Raw genomic sequence first — 18,491 nt, forward strand, 5'->3', positions numbered from 1 at the left:
TGTTCTCAGATAAACAAACTGAGTATAGCGTCCTTTATTAATAAACAGTCTATTGCATCTCACTGCTGGGCGCAGGCGCCTATAAATCACAGCCTTCGTGGCACAGGAACCGCGCAGCGCGCGGTGCGATCTGTATCGAGGGTTTCGGCCAATGGTCGTACGACGTCTATCTACGTAGGTGGCATTCGCTGCGTCTATTGATCGAAGCCCAATAAACCCAGATGGAAGTATGGATCATAATTCACAATGCTGCATTCACATCTATTTATTTATTTATTTGTACACAATAGAACACAGAAAAAAACTCACAAAGAAAACAGACAATACAGGTAAGCGTATCTCTAAGAAAGAGATTTCTTCCAATCTATTTTACGGAAAGAACATTCATTCTATTTTTACAAATGATAATAGCTTATTCTTTCAATAAAAAAAAAAAAAAACAATTACTACAGGGACTCATGAAAAAAATGTATGAAAAGTTTACCGTGAATTTGTCGTCAAATTATTCGATGGTATTTTCTGCAGAAAAGTAGCAAAGTTATTTCTTCCCTATCGTAAACGGATGTCAATATTTAAAACATTTAGTGGTTAACATGCTCATCCCAGCTTGACAAGATATGCGGGTTCAAGTCCCGTCTGAGTTCTCTTTGTGATTTAAGGAAATTGAGGTTTTGTTAAGTAGAATCACATCACAATGTGATTTTTCAAAAAGGCGCTGATGTGTCTTTTTGTCAAGTTGTCGTGTCGCGACTCACCCGCGAGCGCGGCATTGGCCGCGTTGTTGGCGGCGGCGGCGGCCACGGCGTCCTCGTAGCGCTGCGCCAGCCACTCGCGCAGCTCCAGCGCCCGCGCGCGGCCCGCCTCGCGCAGCCGCGGATCTGAGGTCACCGACAGCGTCAGTGGGATACCTAGCGCACGCCGCAACTTTTCAAAACACCCCCTTTTTCCGGCACGATATTATTTTTTATAAACGTCGTCGGATTTATAAGGGATAAGTAACATTTATTCAGAAATGTGGAGCTTCACTAAATAATTAAAGAAAGTGCTATTTAAGTGTGTGTGTGTGTGTGTGTGTGTGTGTATTTAGGTGTTTTTTTTGGGAAGTTTTGTAACTTTGGATTCACTCTTATGAATAAAATTTTGATATCTATTTAATTATGAGTTTCATGAGTTGGAATATCTATTAGGGTAAAAACATGGTGTAGAGCAAACTAAGCATTTTTAAAATTAGTTACTCCTTCGAACTTGTTCCTGTCATGTAGATACATAGAGCATGCATGCTAATAATTAGGTAACAAATAAATATGTTTTTTTTCTTTCTTTCTCGCATACATGGCATATTCAGAGACTTCATCCACTGATCCATTTGACAAGGAACAGGCACTTATAGAATAATATATTATGAGCATATCAGTAAAACTAATATGCTTTAGAAACTAGCCTATAATGTGCAACATTCTTGCTATGGATGATAAATGTAATAAATATCTTGTGACAAATGGGAAAATATCACAAAAATCCACTACATTTTTGTGTTAAAAAATAGATATAAAATGTTGCCATACCTATCTGCAGGTTGTCCCCAATCTTGTCTTTGGCTGAGATAAGTGTGGTAGTGAAACGGTCCCACTGTTCGTTGTCCGGCAACATATCATTCAGCCAACCCATGTCCGGGAGTCCGTCCTTCCATTCTGAGTATTTCTGCAATGTTGAATAATATACATACATTATTAAATATATGATTATCATTATTAGCATTTCTAGTGACTTGTAAGTTGAGAGATACTATTTAATTAAGGAGAAATTATAAACTCTATTGGTGCCAATTCTGGCAAGCACAAATATAATTTTTCAAAACTAGAGTGATGAGATGTTCAGTTTTTTAGACATACAACTGACCGCAGACATTGCCCCAGCATCTGTGTGTCTTATATGAGGACTCAAGACAAGACTGGTTTTCCTATTGCATCGTAAGTGCTAAAATGTATGACAAAAATATATCAGCAACAAAAAACTACTGAAACATTTTTCTCATCACAATATAGACTAGTTTATTTAATCTAGTCACAATTTTTTTTACCTTATTTAAAGTCATGCCTCCACCAACAGCTCCACCGAGCAGGAGGTATCGGATCTTGAGCATCCCGCGCACAGCACGGACCACTAACATCCCGTACCGACGTTTTTGCACAAGACTTGTGTCTATGGGCTTGCGGAGCAAAAGACTGCGGCCTGACCAGACAGAGAAGGCCACCGCCCGTTTGTCTACCACTGTCCATGCTGGTTTAGTTAAGGTTGATCTGGAAAGTTTCAAAGATTCTTAATTAGGAAATTTTTATAACCTCTTAACGCCGAAATTTCCAGACACAATAGTTAAACAATAGGTTTTGGATTTTAAAAGAACATTCGGTCTTACGACTATATTGCATTGTATAGGCAAAGCCACAACACATTTTTGTACAAATCCAAATATAAATACTAACATTACAACGAAGTATTCCAGTTGTTACATGCTTTTACGATATTGTAGAGTAGTACAATAAGTCGTAGTTAGGGATGTAGACAAAACAATTTATTGTCGAAAGTATACAAGAAGGAAGTGAGTCAAATTAACGAATAATATTGTCAGGTTGAATTTACAGTTCGTTAATTGAAAATGGTAGAAAGGGATGCTTGTCTTGTAGTTAAAATATGTCTTAGATTATAAATTATAATTTCTGCAATCTATGAAATGATGAAATAAAACCAATTGCTTTGGCAAGTTCAATACAGATATTATGGAAAATTTATAACATTATAAACATAACTAAAGTATAAAAACAGTCTTGTTGATAATTTATCTATTTACTCAATGTAATTTTAAAGATATAATATAGTGTATTATAATGTAATAGTTATTTTTATTTGATTGATGTCATGTGGTAGAAATGTTATGACAGTTGTTCTTGGTTAGGAAACACATGATTTTTTAAAAGAAATTCGTGTTTTTATCAGCACATTGTTAATGAGCCCATGTAGACGGACAGACTGACGAACTTCTTATTAGTACCTACCTACTCCAAAGTCCTTGGAATTTGGATGTAAATACCGACTTGGTTCTTTGAAGGTAGTATGATACTAGGGAAGTGACTGGTAATTACCTCATACGATTGTGCAGTATCCTCGACATTGTTTACGTAATTTCTTCAGTTTTCGCGTAAAGAGCTCTTCATATACATAACCAATAAAGATGTGAGTAAAGAAAAAAAACTTATTTCATAACCTCTACCGGTAGATAAAACAAAAAACAATCACGTAAACCAATAGATTGGTATATAAATTAACGATATTGAGTAAATATTACACAATCAGCTTGTAAAATCATTATAAATCACTTCATATTTTCAAAATTTATAATCTTCGAGACCATTTTTCGATTGACAGATTTCATTTTCTATTAGCCTTGGTAGCTCAAGAGAGAGTGATAAAAATGATATATATCCGTACAAGAGATATAATATATCACCATATCACCTCATTTCTAATTATATCTCTAGCTCACTCTAGCTCACTAGTTTTAGGAATCATTTTTGAGCGACTGAAATACCGTAACACTGAGCCGAGAAGATATACGAAAGTAAGCGAGATCCTGAGATGTATAAACTATTCGAAAGACAGAGATAGTAGATGATATAAGAAAGTAAGCGAGACGTTGTTATGCGTTTACTATCGGAAAGACAGAGATAGTAGATGATATATGAAATTAAGCGAGACGTTGTTATGCGTATACTATTGGAAAGACAGAGATAGTAGATGATATACGAAAGTAAGCGAGACGTTGTTATGCGTATACTATTGGAAAGACAGAGATAGATTATGGCGTTGTATCTCCTGTTTTAGGCTGGTTGGCCGGCGATTATGGAACGCACTCAAAATTATTTTAAATTTTAATTAAATTATGGTGAATAACATGAAAACAGTTGTCGCTAACTAAAGTTATCTCTGTTTTATTTCTGTCTTCAAAATTAAATCTCGCTCAACAATACAAATGCATCATTCAGTTGGGAGATATTGATAGGATTTATGCACCGAGCTAAATGAGCTACTGAGCCGAAAGAGTGATATATATCTTCTGATGCAAAAGATATATATCAATCTTTTCTTTTTAATGAGTGATAGCGCCCAAGGCTATTTTCTATATCGTTCATTCGTTTTCAGATGAATGATTAGGTAGTTTTAGTTTATTCATTCGTTCCTTCAACAAATTACTAAAACCACCCCACCCACTACCCACACAAGTTTTTTCCAGTGGTAATAATAATAATAATAATACTTTGGTAGTTTCTTTTCAGTAGGTATTTTTAACAAAATTGGCAAACTCAAATCTTTGCTGTCAAATCAAAACGTCAAAAATGGACTGAAATTTTTGCTGTGTGTGCTACCAATTTACGTGAAAAAATTAAGCCCCAACAAAAAGGATTTCGTCATTTTTCTAACGGGACAGTGTAATATAAAGACTGGTCTAGTGTTTAGTGATAAATAACAAGTATGGAGTGTTGATTAAAGACTGTGTTTTTGATGCAAGAAACGTCGATATTTCTCTTGTAAGTTGTCCTTTGGTAATTCGCTTTTACGGGTCATGAAGGCTATTTGGTTAAGTATGTTCAGTGTTAATTGTCATATTGGACCAGGAAGCGATGATATCACGTTCAGTTCTTTGACCTCTGCAGTGATACAGCGTACAAGTAGTGGTAGCGTAAGGTTTCCCTTTATACGAGTTATTTATAGCTCTTAGTACTACGCGCCTCGTCTGTTTATTTGTCCATTTTTATGTTCTGTTTACAATGCGGTCCCTGCGCTTTACATATTTAAATGTCTGGCGTAACTCTAACGGGTTTAGCACGGTACAGCATAGTCTACCTTTTGTAGCTAGTTTTTATGATACTAAAGCGAATTCACGTTCTGTGACTTGTTAATTAATTTATGACTTCTTATCATAGAGAAAGTAGCAATACATAATTTTGCATGTGATCAATGAAAACATACTTTGTTTTCATACCAATGAAGTATAAATAAAGAACTAATAGATATTAAACTAAATGCTCAAGAAAACTCAATATGAAAACATAACTTTATGTCATTAAAATGTTGAACATAACCACTTGATATTTCTTACTATAAATTAATGTTATTCTTATCTTCAGTTATAAGGTATTATCACTGGGTACTTTCTTATCATCAATACCTACATTCTATGCTTCAGTGCACTGTAGAATGAATGAAATAAAAAAAATAGAGCTATTCAATATTATAACATGACATCGCATAGTTGCAAATTTATGTTAATTCTATCCAAAATGATTCACTATGCTACATATGGGTTATTTTGCTTCCTGCCTCATCTTATTTTTTATTCATATCCACTTATTTAAATTGCATATCATTGAAAACATTTTATTTCCTCTCTATGAAGGTTGCCTGGAAGAGATTTCTGTTAGGAGTTAGTAATTTTTTTAAATGTTTTTCACAGTTTTAATAAAATGTACTTATTTAATTACTTAAATAGAACATAAATAGATTTTTTATAAAATTTCTGTTTTCAAACATATTATTATTACATTATCTTTTTTGGTTAATTTGTCCATAGGACAGGCAAAGGGAACATAGACCATACAGCCAGATCATATTTTATTGTTTTTTTTTTAATTATAATACTCTTACTAGGCCGAAACCAAGTTTGGTTTTTCTCAAATATAATATGCATTCTTATGAACTAGTACCAATTACAGTAGTGCTAGAGCTAATTATAGGTATATGTGCATAACTTTTTTTTACCTTTGTGTTTTTCCTGTATAGGTTCATAAAGTTATTAATGCAGCTTCAATAAGTACTAATTACGTAGTAATAAGATATATCTACGTATTTGTCTATATGAACTACTGACTGGTGCTTTCATTTATAATTTTATTTATTTATGCACAAATATAAATCAAGCAAAAGTTCATAAATTAAGCATAAGTTTATAAATCAAGCTTGCTCTTGATAATTACTGTATGATGTAAATTATTGCAATACATAACACAGGAAACAAAGAATTAAATGTAATAAAAACTTAAAACTTAAATAACTGAGGTCAAAACACTTTAACCATGGCCGATCTATAAAAGTGAACAGTTTTTTTGCAAAGTTTTGCATGAGTCATAACTTTGTCAGGTTTTTTTAAAAGTTTTTATTGCATTTAAACTACTGTTTTAGCTTAGCTGCTTTGCCGAAAAGTTAATATGAATAATAATTTACCTAATCTGCATGCAACATGTCTAAATGCTTATTCTTTTTTCATTTTTTTTTTTATTGCATTTAGATTTTTATTGTTTAAAGTTAAAATGTTTTATGCTGACTTGTGGCTGTACCGGTCCTAATAACGATGAAAAAATATTTTGCTGCTTACAAAGCAAAGGCTAAAGATAATACCAGCCCTCGCGGCACGGCAACTGCGCCGCGCGCCGCGCGAGTTATGTCTAGTGTTTCGACTAATATCCGTTTGATCTCTATCTCTGTAGATAGCATTCACTGCGTTTATGAGGGATATTACATCTACTATATCCAATATTCGTCAATCGTGATTTAGGATTAAACACAAATCTACCTTATCATTACTTAACTATGATCGTCGATTTGTAGGGTCGTATGCTGATTGACGGAATACCGTGGTAAAACCACGATCACCCATAGCATACGACTCTACAAATAATAATCACAATGTAATATTAATAAGCATTTCCGAAAATGCTGTCCGAGTGGCAAAATACGGGGCTGAAAAAATCTGACTACTTGGCCGGACAAATGGGGTGCGCTGAAGGCTCTCACCCGGTACAACGTTTAAGACAACAGCCTGAGGGTGCCCGGTGAATGCCATCGAAACTATAAGAAGAATATTAATAAGGTCGATTTTTCTAAACTTCGTCAGCAATAATTTTGTCTATTGGTGATCGTGGTTTTACCGTGGTGGTGGTATGAATAAAAAGTCGTGATTGACGAAAAATTACTGGATAGATGTAATACCTTTCTATTTGTCGAAGTCCACGATATAATTCCCGTCGTGCGCGTCGCGGTTGCCATGCAGATCGGTTGAAATATAGTCCATTGCACGAAAGAAGTCCCGCGGCTGCGGCGCTAGTGTCGCCGATTCTGCATAGAATTACTATGACTTGTCAATTAGTTGCATTAAAATCGGGTTTCGTGGCGCGAACATATTTTAAACCTGGTATTATGTTTGTCTTTGTTTTGTAATACTTCGGATAAGTTTTGTTGACATCTATAGCGTTTCATAATCTGTGACCCATTCTACTATCTATCTACCCAATCTGTATCCACCCACGGATATAAGCCTCCTCTCCTTCACGCCTATCGATTAGCCAGAGATAGTCGGCCAGCTAGTCGGGACAATAGGCTATTTTCTAACTAGTCAAATCATTTACTTTTTACTAAACTTAAAAACACGTAATTTGTATGAAAAAGCACACTGACATCATAGAAAAACGTGACAAAAAGTCGCACTTATTATTACGCTTTTCTTAATTAAAATTCGTAAATAACTTAAGTAGAAAAAAGAAAACGTTTTTTGTCAACTTTAGATCTGTCTTTATTTAGTAATCAGAATTTCGTAATTTATCTTTGACCTAGGAAAGTACTCAATTATGTGGCACCAGAAATATTTGTTACATACATACACATGTAATTCCATTTGATATCAACTGAGAATCATGGTCTGAATCCACAGTAGTCACTTACATATTACATAGTGTAGTATTTGTTTAGGGGTGTGATGTTTGAGCGCCTCTGGAGTCAGTAGGTATCCTCCCCATAAGGTAAACTCACTTCTACAAGTACACCCAAAATAAAACTCAAGTACCAAGTACTCATCATCAAAATTAAATACTTGACTGCACCATAGCAGATGGAATTTTCACACCTATGCGCTACAAAGTAAATGCGACTTTGTACTCGCTGGCAATAAAGTCTTGTTTTACTGTGTTTGTTTAATGTTAATAGAATGAGATCATCAGGATTTCGTTTGGGCGTTTTAACTATGTAGCATGTGGGTGAGATGAGTATGGTAGGTAACGATTAGGATAGGGAATTGTTTTATATAATAAATTCACGCCCGCTATCCCTAATGAGGTGGGTAGTGCCACACGCATAGAATAAGGAATAATACTACGTATAGAACGGCAACTCTCCGCTCCCCACCGGCGTCTGAGGTTTACCTCACCCCTCGAACACAGTTTAGACTTGAATCGTACTGCGTCAGACGTCACACACACAGATGCGCGTGTACGATAACATCAATGTGTGGTGTCTGTGTAAAACGAGGTTGTTTGTTTGTACCATGTCACATTAACTTTTTTGACAAACTGAACTGTAAGTCTCACTAAATGTCAAATATGTTAGTGCGACAGAGTCCTAAAGTGGGTACATGATATTGCTCATGACTGTACGAAGTATCCGGGGTCTGGTAACATCGATAACATCAATACGCTGGTTACTGGACGAGGAAAATGTTTACCAAGGAGTTATTCATCATCCTCCTGCCCTTATCCCACTCCAGGTGTGGTCGGCACAACATGTATTCCTCTTCCATTCATTTCTGTCAGTCGTCATCTCAGTACACACACCTTTCACACACATATCCTTCTTTACACAATCCATCCACACTAACCAATGACCACCGCCAACTGGTTGATGGTTGCGATGATTGCGAGTGTGGAGTATCACCACAAACTATGGCTCACCTTTTGTGCTGTCCTAAGTGCCCTAACACCTGCACTATTAAAGACCTTTACGAAGCCACTGACAATGCCGTAAGCGTGGCCAATTATTGGTCAGCAAAAATTTTGTATCGATCGCCATCGACTCGCAAAGAAGAAGACCGCCACACACCAATGACACTTCGTACAAAGAACCTCGTTTTACACAGACACCACATATTGACGTTATCGTACCTGCGCATCTGTGTGTGTGACGTCTGACGCCATAGGATTCAAGTCTAAACTGTTCGAGGAGGGGTGAAGTAAACCTAGCTTAAACGCCGGTGGGGAGCGGAGAGTTGCCGTTCTATACGTAGTATTATTCTTTATTCTATGGTATTACAGTAAACCAAGTTACGATTATAAATAGGACTTTATCTGTGTGTACATGTCGGCTTCCGTTTCAGGAGCTGGTGATAATGCAGCGAGCCCGATAATCGACCGCCCCCAGCCAAGTGAGTATTTGTCATTGCTATTGAATAGAATAGAAATAGTTTATTAACAGCCTCCGTGGTCTAGTGGTTAGAGCGTTAGGCTCACGATCTGGAGGGCCGGGTTCGATTCCCGATGGGGACATTGTCGAAATCACATTGTGAGACTCTCCTTTGTTTGGTAAGGACTTTTCAGACTTGAATCACCTGATTGTCTGAAAAAGTAAGATGATTCCGTGCTTCGGAGGGCACGTTAAGCCGTTGGTCCCGGCTATTAGCCGTAAAAAAACCTCCACCAACCCAGCAGGAGCAGCGTGGTGGAGTATGCTCCATACCCCCTCCGGTTGATTGAGGGGAAGCCTGTGCCCAGCAGTGGGACGTATATAGGCTGTTTGTGTTAGTTTATTATAAAAGGGCGCCACACACAAAAGACAACATCATATCAAATTTCCACTAAACAATTACAAAACAAGCAAGACGGATGTTTTTCAAAATGGTCGTAAGGTGGTGGTGGACGTCCTGAGATAAAAGGGCCTCACTCAGCACAAGTCGCGGCGTGAACCACGACGCTGATATTACCTATGTGGTGTGTTATTGTTTATATTCAGTATTTGATATTCGTAACGGCCTCCGTGGTCCAGTGGTTTGAGCGTTGGGCTCACGATCCGGAGCTCCCGGGTTCAAATCCAATGACACATCACGAATATCACTTTGTGATCCCTAGTTTGGTTACAGGACATTACAGGCTGATCACCTGATTGTCCGAAAGAAAGATGATCCGTGCTTCGGACGGCACATTAAAGCCGTTGGTTCCGGTTACTACTTACTGATGTAAGTACGTAGTCGTTACATGAGCCATGTCAGGGGTCTTTGGCGGCACAATAGTAACCCTGACACCAGGGTCGATGGGGTTGGTAATCCACCTCACAACCCACACGATAGAAGAAGATTACATGGCTATGCCATGCTAACCTGTTACTCGTCAATTTCTCATTTTTTCAATCCAGGTAAAAAATGTGTTCGAATGTTTTACTCGGATTGAAATGAATTGAAAGAAATCAAGGTTTTGTTGAAGATCACATCAGAATTAAAAAATAAAATAAAAAATAAAAATGAGCAATATCATGTATGTACCCACTTTAGAACCCTGTCGCACTATCATATTGGACATTTAATGAGACTTACGGTTTAATTTGTCAAAAAAGTTAATGTGACATGGTTTCAAAGTGTATATTAGTACTTGTGACGTGTTTTATATAGGTGTAGTAGAATGAAATAAAGGAATTATTACGATTATTATTAGGCAAAGTGTTGCGACCATGACCTCTAGAATGTTACATGATAATTTGCGAAGTCTCTTTGTATTAACAATGTAAACACCATCAAAAACAGTTTATGGTTTCTATAGTTATATATAACGGCCTCCATGGTGCAATGTTTGAGCGTTGGGCTCATGATCCGGAGGTCCCGTGTTTGATTCCTGTAGGGCTAACATGTGCAAAGTGATAAAATTTTTCACGGTCATTTTATCGCTTCTGATGGTATAATTATGTCGTTTTGTCGATTGGTGCTTATATGTGAACCCAAATAAGTCGTGTCGTTCTGTCAAAATATGAACACAATCACGTGCCACGCATGTTAGGGAAAAAAACAAACTTATCGATGTCGACAAAATTTATTGAATCGATCGATAAATTTATCACGTTGCGCATGTTAGCCCCCTGCTGATGGGGACAAGTCTAATAAAAAATCACTGGAGAGACTGTCCCTAGTTTGGCCAGGATATTGTAAGTTGAAATCATCTGATTGTCCGAAAAATAAAATGATTCCGTTCGTCTCGCTTCCTACTTACTGACGTAAATATGTAAGTCACCTTATACCCTATTTAACAAAGCATGATTAAAATGACAACAGGTCAGACATATTAACATAACATAACAACATAACAAATACTTTATTGCACAAACAGGAAAAAAAAAAAAAAAAACAAACAAAATACAAAACAAAAGAGAAATAGAATTAGTACAATAGGCGGCCTTATTGCTAAGTAGCAATCTCTTCCAGGCAACCTATATTGTACATTGCCTAGTGCGAAAGAAACAAGAGATATGTCATTGTAACCATCATCATCACCAGCCCATTAACGTCCCCACTGCAGGGGCACGGGCCTTCCCTATGGATCGATAGGGAGATCGGACCTTAAACCATCACGCGGGCCCAGTGCGGATTGGTGGTTATTAACGACTGCTAATGCAGCCGGGACCAACGGCTTAACGTGCCTTCCGAAGCACGGAGGAGCTCGAGATGAAAACTTTTTTTTTTGTGGTCACCCATCCTATGACCGGCCTTTGCGAAAGTTGCTTAACTTCAACAATCGCGTTTACCGCTGCGCCACCGAGCTCCTCATTCATTCCATGTTGCGTTAAATAGGGTATAGCTTATTTAAACATTGTTTGAGGTTTACACGGTTATTATGATAATTAAAACACATAATACCGGGTTCTTACCGCGTTAAAACCAGGGAGGCTCCCACTGATTTTAACGCGGTAAGAACCCGATATTATGTGTTTTAATTAGCCTATGTAAGTCTTTAATCGTCTCCCTCGCACGCATTTGGTAAGTCTCTTCCTGGTAAGACAGACAGTTCGCACGCTCTCTTACATAAATTTCGTTCTTTTACTTACTGTCTCGCTAGCACGTAAGTAGTAAGGCTGAAGAGGCTTACCACGTGCGTGCAAGGAAGACAGACAGTAAGTAAAGGTACGATATTTCTGTATGGAGTGTCTGGGCTATACATGAGGACAAAAAAAATATATTTACCTCATGTATTAATGACTTGGTGATTAATATTAATCTGTTGACCTAACCTTGTCCCAGTATAGGCATAATTATACATACTAAATGTATGTGGAGTCGAGTGCGGATGTGATAGAATTTTCCTGGTTTATTAATAACATGGGAGCCATCGGTACGGCAATGCAGGAAGGGGCAAGTCACAGAGACTTTAACCTGGAACCTGACAAAAGGCTTCAGTAACTGTACTACTTAGAGGCGGAGGACAGGAGTCCTAGTACGACTTTGAAATAGACTACTCTCAGCGCCATCCCACTCGTATCAGATAGAGTACTGCGGAAGGCAAGAGGGTAACCACTGCCCTATTTTTCCCTAAAAAATAGCATGGAGAATGCTACACCGACAAGAGCGTGCCTCTTAAATTAATGATTTGACAGACAAGCTAAATTGAAGCCAATTATAGATTCGATTGAATGTCTGTCTTATGGATGACAAATGACGTGGTTACAATTTTACAAGAAAATCGTCCTGTATTTCAAATACAAATAGGTGATTATTTCTGAAGTAGGGTGGAAAATCTAGAAAGGGGTACAAAATGGGTCATGTCTCCTAAACCGTAAGTGATTGCTGAACATGCATGGGGGTGTTTCTGGTGGCTAATGAGCCCCTCTTTCTAGTTTTTCATTTTGAACCTGAACTTCTGGGCCACCCTGTATAAGATACTACTGCATGCTGTCTCTAATGAAATCGCTCATTTTTGTTTTCCACTACTTTTGTCATTTTACAGTATTGGTTCTTAATTTACATTATATAAGTTTACTCTTATAGCTTAACTTATGTGGCCGAACCCTGATTACCAAGTCACAGGCCTGTGTGCTTAGTTTGGTTTATCAGAGTTCAACAATTAATTTGTACAACTTTGCTTCTTATAAATAAATAAATAAATAAAAAAAAAATATAAAATGATTTATTTGTGAAACACAGGTAGAGTAGGGTGTTATACATAATATAAGTTAGAGCGCTGTGATCTGCCAGTCGGTGTACAAATATAAATCTAATAAAACGAATTAAACATTAGAATTCTCTACTGATTATGTATGCCCTATTATATTTTTTACATTATTACCTAAAGATATACATTTATTATTAATAATTGTCCCAATAATATAAAAGTTAAAATATAAAAGATTAAGTCAGTTCATTTCTAGGACATAAAATTCGTCAACTGAATAGAAGGTGTTGTTGACCAGAAACGTAAATAATTCCTTTTTAAATGTCAAATCGCACGTTATGTCTCTAAGGCCCTGCGCAGACGACAGACTATCCGTGACGCACTTTTTAGTCTGTGAAAATATAACCTATGCAATTATATGCAGTAACGCGCCGGACTTTTTGCGCGTCGTGTGCGTTACTGCATATAATTGCATAGGTTATATTTTCACAGACTAAAAAGTGCGTCACGGATAGTCTGTCGTCTGCGCAGGGCCTAATTGATTTTTTTTCGTCATCAGTCCACCCAAGTATCCCACATATACGTCACATTACATTATGTTGTTTGCCTATCCATATCATACAAGCAAAGAATTGTACTATATTTAAAATTAAACTTAAAAAAATGGCTTATTGAGCAGGCATTCTATAGTTTTGACGACCTGTAATTGATAATATATTTTAATGTAATTGGAATCCGTAATAATATTTAATTTCATTGAATTTTGTAATATCTGTGACGTGTAATTATTATTATCAATAAATGACTATGACTATCGGGTGGGGCCAAACCGCAAGTCATCAATGAAGTAACCCGCCGCCATTCCTGGTGCTCATTCTATGATAAATACAGGCATATTTAATTTGCGATTGCATAGCGCTTAACAGCCTCAGTGGTCTAATGGTTAGAGCGTTAGGGTCTCGATCTGGAGGTCCGAGTTCGAATCACTTTGTGAGACTGTCCATATTTTGGTAAGGACTTTACAGGCTTGATTCACCTGATTGTCTAAATAAATTGATTCCGTGCTTCGGAGGGCACGTTAAGCCGTTGGTCCCGGCTATTAGCCGTAAAAATACCTCTACCAACCCGCAGTGGAGCAGCGTTGTGGAGTATGCTCCATACCCCCTCCGGTTGATTGATGGGAGGCCTGTGCCCAGCAGTGGGACGTGTATAGGCTGTTTATGTTATGTTATGTATAGCGCTTATTACACTACCCTGTCCATCGTGCTCGGTGAACGGAAATAAAAATGGAAGCAGTCTATACTAGCTGCAGTTGAGTATTGACGCCAAAACTCACTCAAAAACAAAACACACTCACCGTAGCAAAATAATCGTACACTAAATAAAAAACTGTCTTGACAATCAGGTTGTAATAAGCCCTTTTGTTTGATCGGCCATTTTGTCCACAGCGCGCTTTCAAGATGGCGTCGGTGTGGAAGCGGCTGCAGCGCGTCAACAAACGCGCCGCCAAGTTCCAGTACACCGCGTCCTACCACCGCATCGATCTCGACACCTCGCCTAAATGGTAAGTTGTACTGACAACACATAAATATTCTACTGGACAACGAATCATGTGTTATTCACTGTTCGCCAAGGCCTGCCCCCAATGAGACAATGACTGTTCCTGTCCCCAAAAATATTATAGTAGATGGCACTATCCAACTTATCAATTGGCCTACGATGAAACGTTTTAATAAATGGTAGGTAGTAGTGCCCTGTCCTTGCGCTGCGCCATGCTCGACTTGGCGGGGACACTGCCGTGCCCCCAAATAATATAGAGCGTGCTCATAGGTACGATAAGGTGCAAAAGTCCAATCAGTTTCTTGCAAAGTAATAAATTAACTGGTTGCACTTAATACCTCCTGGTTAGGTACTTGTCGTTTCTGTAATAGACCTACAAAAACATACATTTTATAATTATGACAACTAATGGTTCAAAATTTTACCACTGTTTACAATAATTCGCTGGGCTCAGTGACTGAACTTTTGCTCTTTGATTGTACGTCCCAGCGCTGGGCATAGCTGGGCCTCGCCTTAATAAACCGGTGGAGATATGAAGCATACTCTACCACGCTGTCCCTCTGCATGTTGGTACCGTTCTATGCATAGTATTATTTTTTAACCCTATAAGTTTGACGTGTCTGTGTAAATGTGTATATGTCTGTCTGTGGCATCGTAGCTCCCAAACGGATGATCCGATTTTAAAACGGTTTTTTTTTGTTTGAAAGGTATATCAGTCGAGAGTGTTCTTAGCTATGTTTAGTGGAAATCGGTTCAGGTCTTCAAGGTCATCAGGTTGTTTGTTAAGTGTGATAGGAATATTACACGCTCAGTTTGCTTGCAAGTATATGTAGGATGAGTTAATTTTTGGCTTTTTATAGGGTTTAGCATTTTTAACCTTTTGTCATAATAATTGAGTAAATTTTTTTGGTCGGGGGTTTTTTAAGTTTTTATTTTTTTATTCTGTCTGTCTATAGCAGTACGGATAGCTGGCGTCTGTTTGTGTATGTTACGCACTGAAGTAAGTGACTCGGAACACAACCTCATTTAAATGCAACGCTTGCATACCGTTGCTGCACTTAGTGACAGCATTATGTTGATCAATACTTCTTTTATCGTGTGGGTTTTGAGGTGAATTACCAACCTCATCAACCATGGTGTCAGGGTTATAATTTTATTCAAACAAAATCGACCTTATTATTACTACAGTAATATCAGTATTCCGTCAATCATCATACGACTCTACAAATAACGATCATAGTTTGGTTATAATAAGATCTATAATAAGAAAACATGAAACAGTAGGACTAGGGCCCTGTGCTGGGAGGTTTTCTGGCCACGTCTTTCCCTCAGCGTTACAGATTCCGATGTGGTAGTAGTTTTACAGCATATATGTAAAATATATACGTATACATAATATGTAATTTAATTTTGTTTGACGTTCAAAAAGCGCTAACTTTGTAAGCTAATTTTGAAAAATTAATAATTTTTTTTGAATTTTTTTGAATCGATTTGTGTTTTAATCCTAAATCATGATTGACGAATGTTGGATAGCTACAGCACTAGTGAATACCCTAATGATACTGATGTTACAATTTGAAAAGCTTCCTTCTCTCTTTTAAACTTCTATTTTGTTGTGCCCGAAAGGGTCTATGATGTGAAACTCATATGTAACTTACAAACTTGTACACCATCACAGTATGCAAATAAATAATATTGAATATAGATGTAATATCCCTCAAGGAGCTCGGTGGCGCAGCGGTTAACGCGCTCGGTCTGCGATTGTTGAAGTTAAGCAACTTTCGCAAAGGCCGGTCATAGGATGGGTGACCACAAAAAAAAAGTTTTCATCTCGAGCTCCTCCGTGCTTCGGAAGGCACGTTAAGCCGTTGGTCCCGGCTGCATTAGCACTCGTTAATAACCATCAATCCGCACTGGGCCCGCGTGATGGTTTAAGGCCCGGTCTCCCTATCCATCCATAGGGAAGGCCCGTGCCCCAGCAGTGGGGACGTTAATGGGCTGGTGATGATCCCTCAAAGACTAAACTAGGATGAAGTCAGCGCCCGATACGAATTGGTTTGGGGCGGAGGGTTACCGTTAGTTGTTGACTTGATACAAGGTGACGATATACTAGTAGATAGACAGTTTGCTCGTCAGTGCCAGGTGAAGGCCGTCACCTTGACCTCTGATGGTCTTTGTTGTACTTGGAATTTGTATTGTTATTATTAGCTAAGAATCCGTACTACTGCTCATTCCTTATTTTGTTAATACATTTTAAAACGTGTCACTTTATACATTGTTTTAAGTTTACGCGGTTATTATCATAATTAAAACACCACCACCACTCCAATCTCATCAGTCATCCCGTGATCATGGCACTTGCAACAGTGTCGAAATATCGGGAGTCTCATATCCCTACTTTAAATGCGGTAAGAACCCGTTATTTTGTTTTAATGATGTCACTTTATTCTGTCAACGGTCCCCATTTGTAAATCCTTGGAAAATTTACATTAAGTCAAAGTAAATAAAAACATAATACACGTTGCTGCTTGACTGCTCGGGCATGTCTTAAAATCCGACAGAAAGATTGCGTGCTTTGTAACTTGATGGACCATTTTATGGAACAATGAGCTGATCACATAAAAACTCTGGTGCCATTTATAGAAATATTGATTGGTTTGTAGAAGAAAATTATTTCACACGGTTCTCATTCATTATTAATATGAAGTGCGCGCTTATAAGGTGTTTACAACTCTAAACCTTAACACGTTATTCAGAGCGCTGATGCTAGGTTGCAATAAGGCAGATAAGACAAAAAGGTCAGATTGATATCCAAGTTCTGTCCCGTTGGGTTAGAAGTTCGATTAATCATCAAAGTTGATAAGAACGGAAGCAAAGTATGATCAATAAAAGTATGTTTATATGTGGAGGAAGCAAGAGAAGTATGTCAGGATCGAAGCAAATGGAATTCTATAGTCTCTGCTTACCCCGGTGGGAAATAGGCGTGAGTTTATGTATGTGGGATTAAATGAAATATTTTTGACTTTTCATGCTATTAACTTCTCACTTTTACGGAACGAAAATTTTCTAGGGAAATACTGCCCTAGTCGCGTCTTTAAAAAAACAGACAACCGTCGTATTCATTATTACTTAATTCGTGACTAGAAATAAGTCAAAAATGAGATTAATTTTAGACTGGCTTCTATTTCTAGATTGATCATCACTAATTTAAGAGCCACGCTCTTGTCGGTGTAGCATTCTCCATGCTACTTTTTAGGGAAAAATAAGGCAGTGGTTTCCCTCTTGCCTTCCGCCCCGCAGTACTCTGTCTGACGCGAGTAGGATGGCGCCCAGAGTAGTATACTTCAAAGCCGTACTAGGACTTGACTTCTAGATTAGCATTTTATAATTTATCTTTGACTCCGTCAAACCCTAAGACCAGAATCCTAATATCAGAATCCACACCTCACCAGAAGACAACTTGCAGACATTTGACAAAAGAAATACCTAGGCTGTTAAGCAGCTGAACATCTTTTATGTTTTTTACTCTTTGCCAGCTACGTGTTTGTAAGCGACGGCAGCTGTAGAAGCTGATATTCCCAGTGGTCCTACCAGTAAGTCTATTGGGAAGGAAATTCCCAGTAGTTCAATTGGTAAGACTACTAGGAATAGGGGATGTAATTTCGTTATAGCATATACCTTAGCACAGCTGTTAAAGTAAACAATTTTCTTCATATGTTCCTTCTAAGCTGTACTCTAACTTCATGTCCTACTGTCATTCGCTTCATGGTAGATAGCAGTATAGGCAAACCGACCCTGACTTGTCTCAATGCGCTCTTCTTTCTCCCTTCTATACCTTCTATTCCTGGTACTGTATCATTATATCTATGTAATTGACCATTATAGACGGCGATACGGCTCACCACCAATCATGTTGGTCTAACAGGAACCTCGGTGAGGTGTGGGTACTGAGTTATCTACTTCTGCCTC

General features: G+C 37.8%; 2 protein-coding genes across 5 annotated transcripts in view; one reads left to right on the forward strand and one right to left on the reverse strand.

The window, feature by feature from the left end:
• The window catches only part of LOC126378050 (dynamin-like 120 kDa protein, mitochondrial), a 28,175-nt gene extending 24,733 nt beyond the window's left edge, over positions 1–3,442 (reverse strand). The window contains exons 1-4 of one of the 2 annotated variants that reach the window (XM_050026152.1): positions 3,141–3,442; positions 2,081–2,300; positions 1,566–1,701; positions 756–908 (exon numbers count right to left, since the gene is read on the reverse strand). In XM_050026152.1, the coding sequence (XP_049882109.1) occupies positions 756–908; positions 1,566–1,701; positions 2,081–2,300; positions 3,141–3,169 (538 nt within the window). In that variant the 5' untranslated portion in view covers positions 3,170–3,442. The remainder of the gene's footprint in view (positions 1–755; positions 909–1,565; positions 1,702–2,080; positions 2,301–3,140) is intronic. The other variant, XM_050026153.1, reaches the window with a different exon arrangement.
• A 900-nt stretch (positions 3,443–4,342) lies between these two features.
• Positions 4,343–18,491, forward strand: part of LOC126378038 (EH domain-binding protein 1) — a 46,501-nt gene continuing 32,352 nt past the window's right edge. For 2 of the 3 annotated variants that reach the window (XM_050026124.1, XM_050026126.1), the window contains exons 1-3: positions 4,343–4,583; positions 9,194–9,241; positions 14,411–14,526. In XM_050026124.1, the coding sequence (XP_049882081.1) occupies positions 14,423–14,526 (104 nt within the window). In that variant the 5' untranslated portion in view covers positions 4,343–4,583; positions 9,194–9,241; positions 14,411–14,422. Of the gene's footprint in view, positions 4,584–9,193; positions 9,242–14,410; positions 14,527–16,876; positions 16,931–18,491 lie in introns of those variants that run through there. The other variant, XM_050026125.1, reaches the window with a different exon arrangement.

The sequence above is a fragment of the Pectinophora gossypiella genome, chromosome 25 (genome assembly GCF_024362695.1).
Source record: "Pectinophora gossypiella chromosome 25, ilPecGoss1.1, whole genome shotgun sequence".
Lineage (NCBI taxonomy): Eukaryota > Metazoa > Arthropoda > Insecta > Lepidoptera > Gelechiidae > Pectinophora > Pectinophora gossypiella.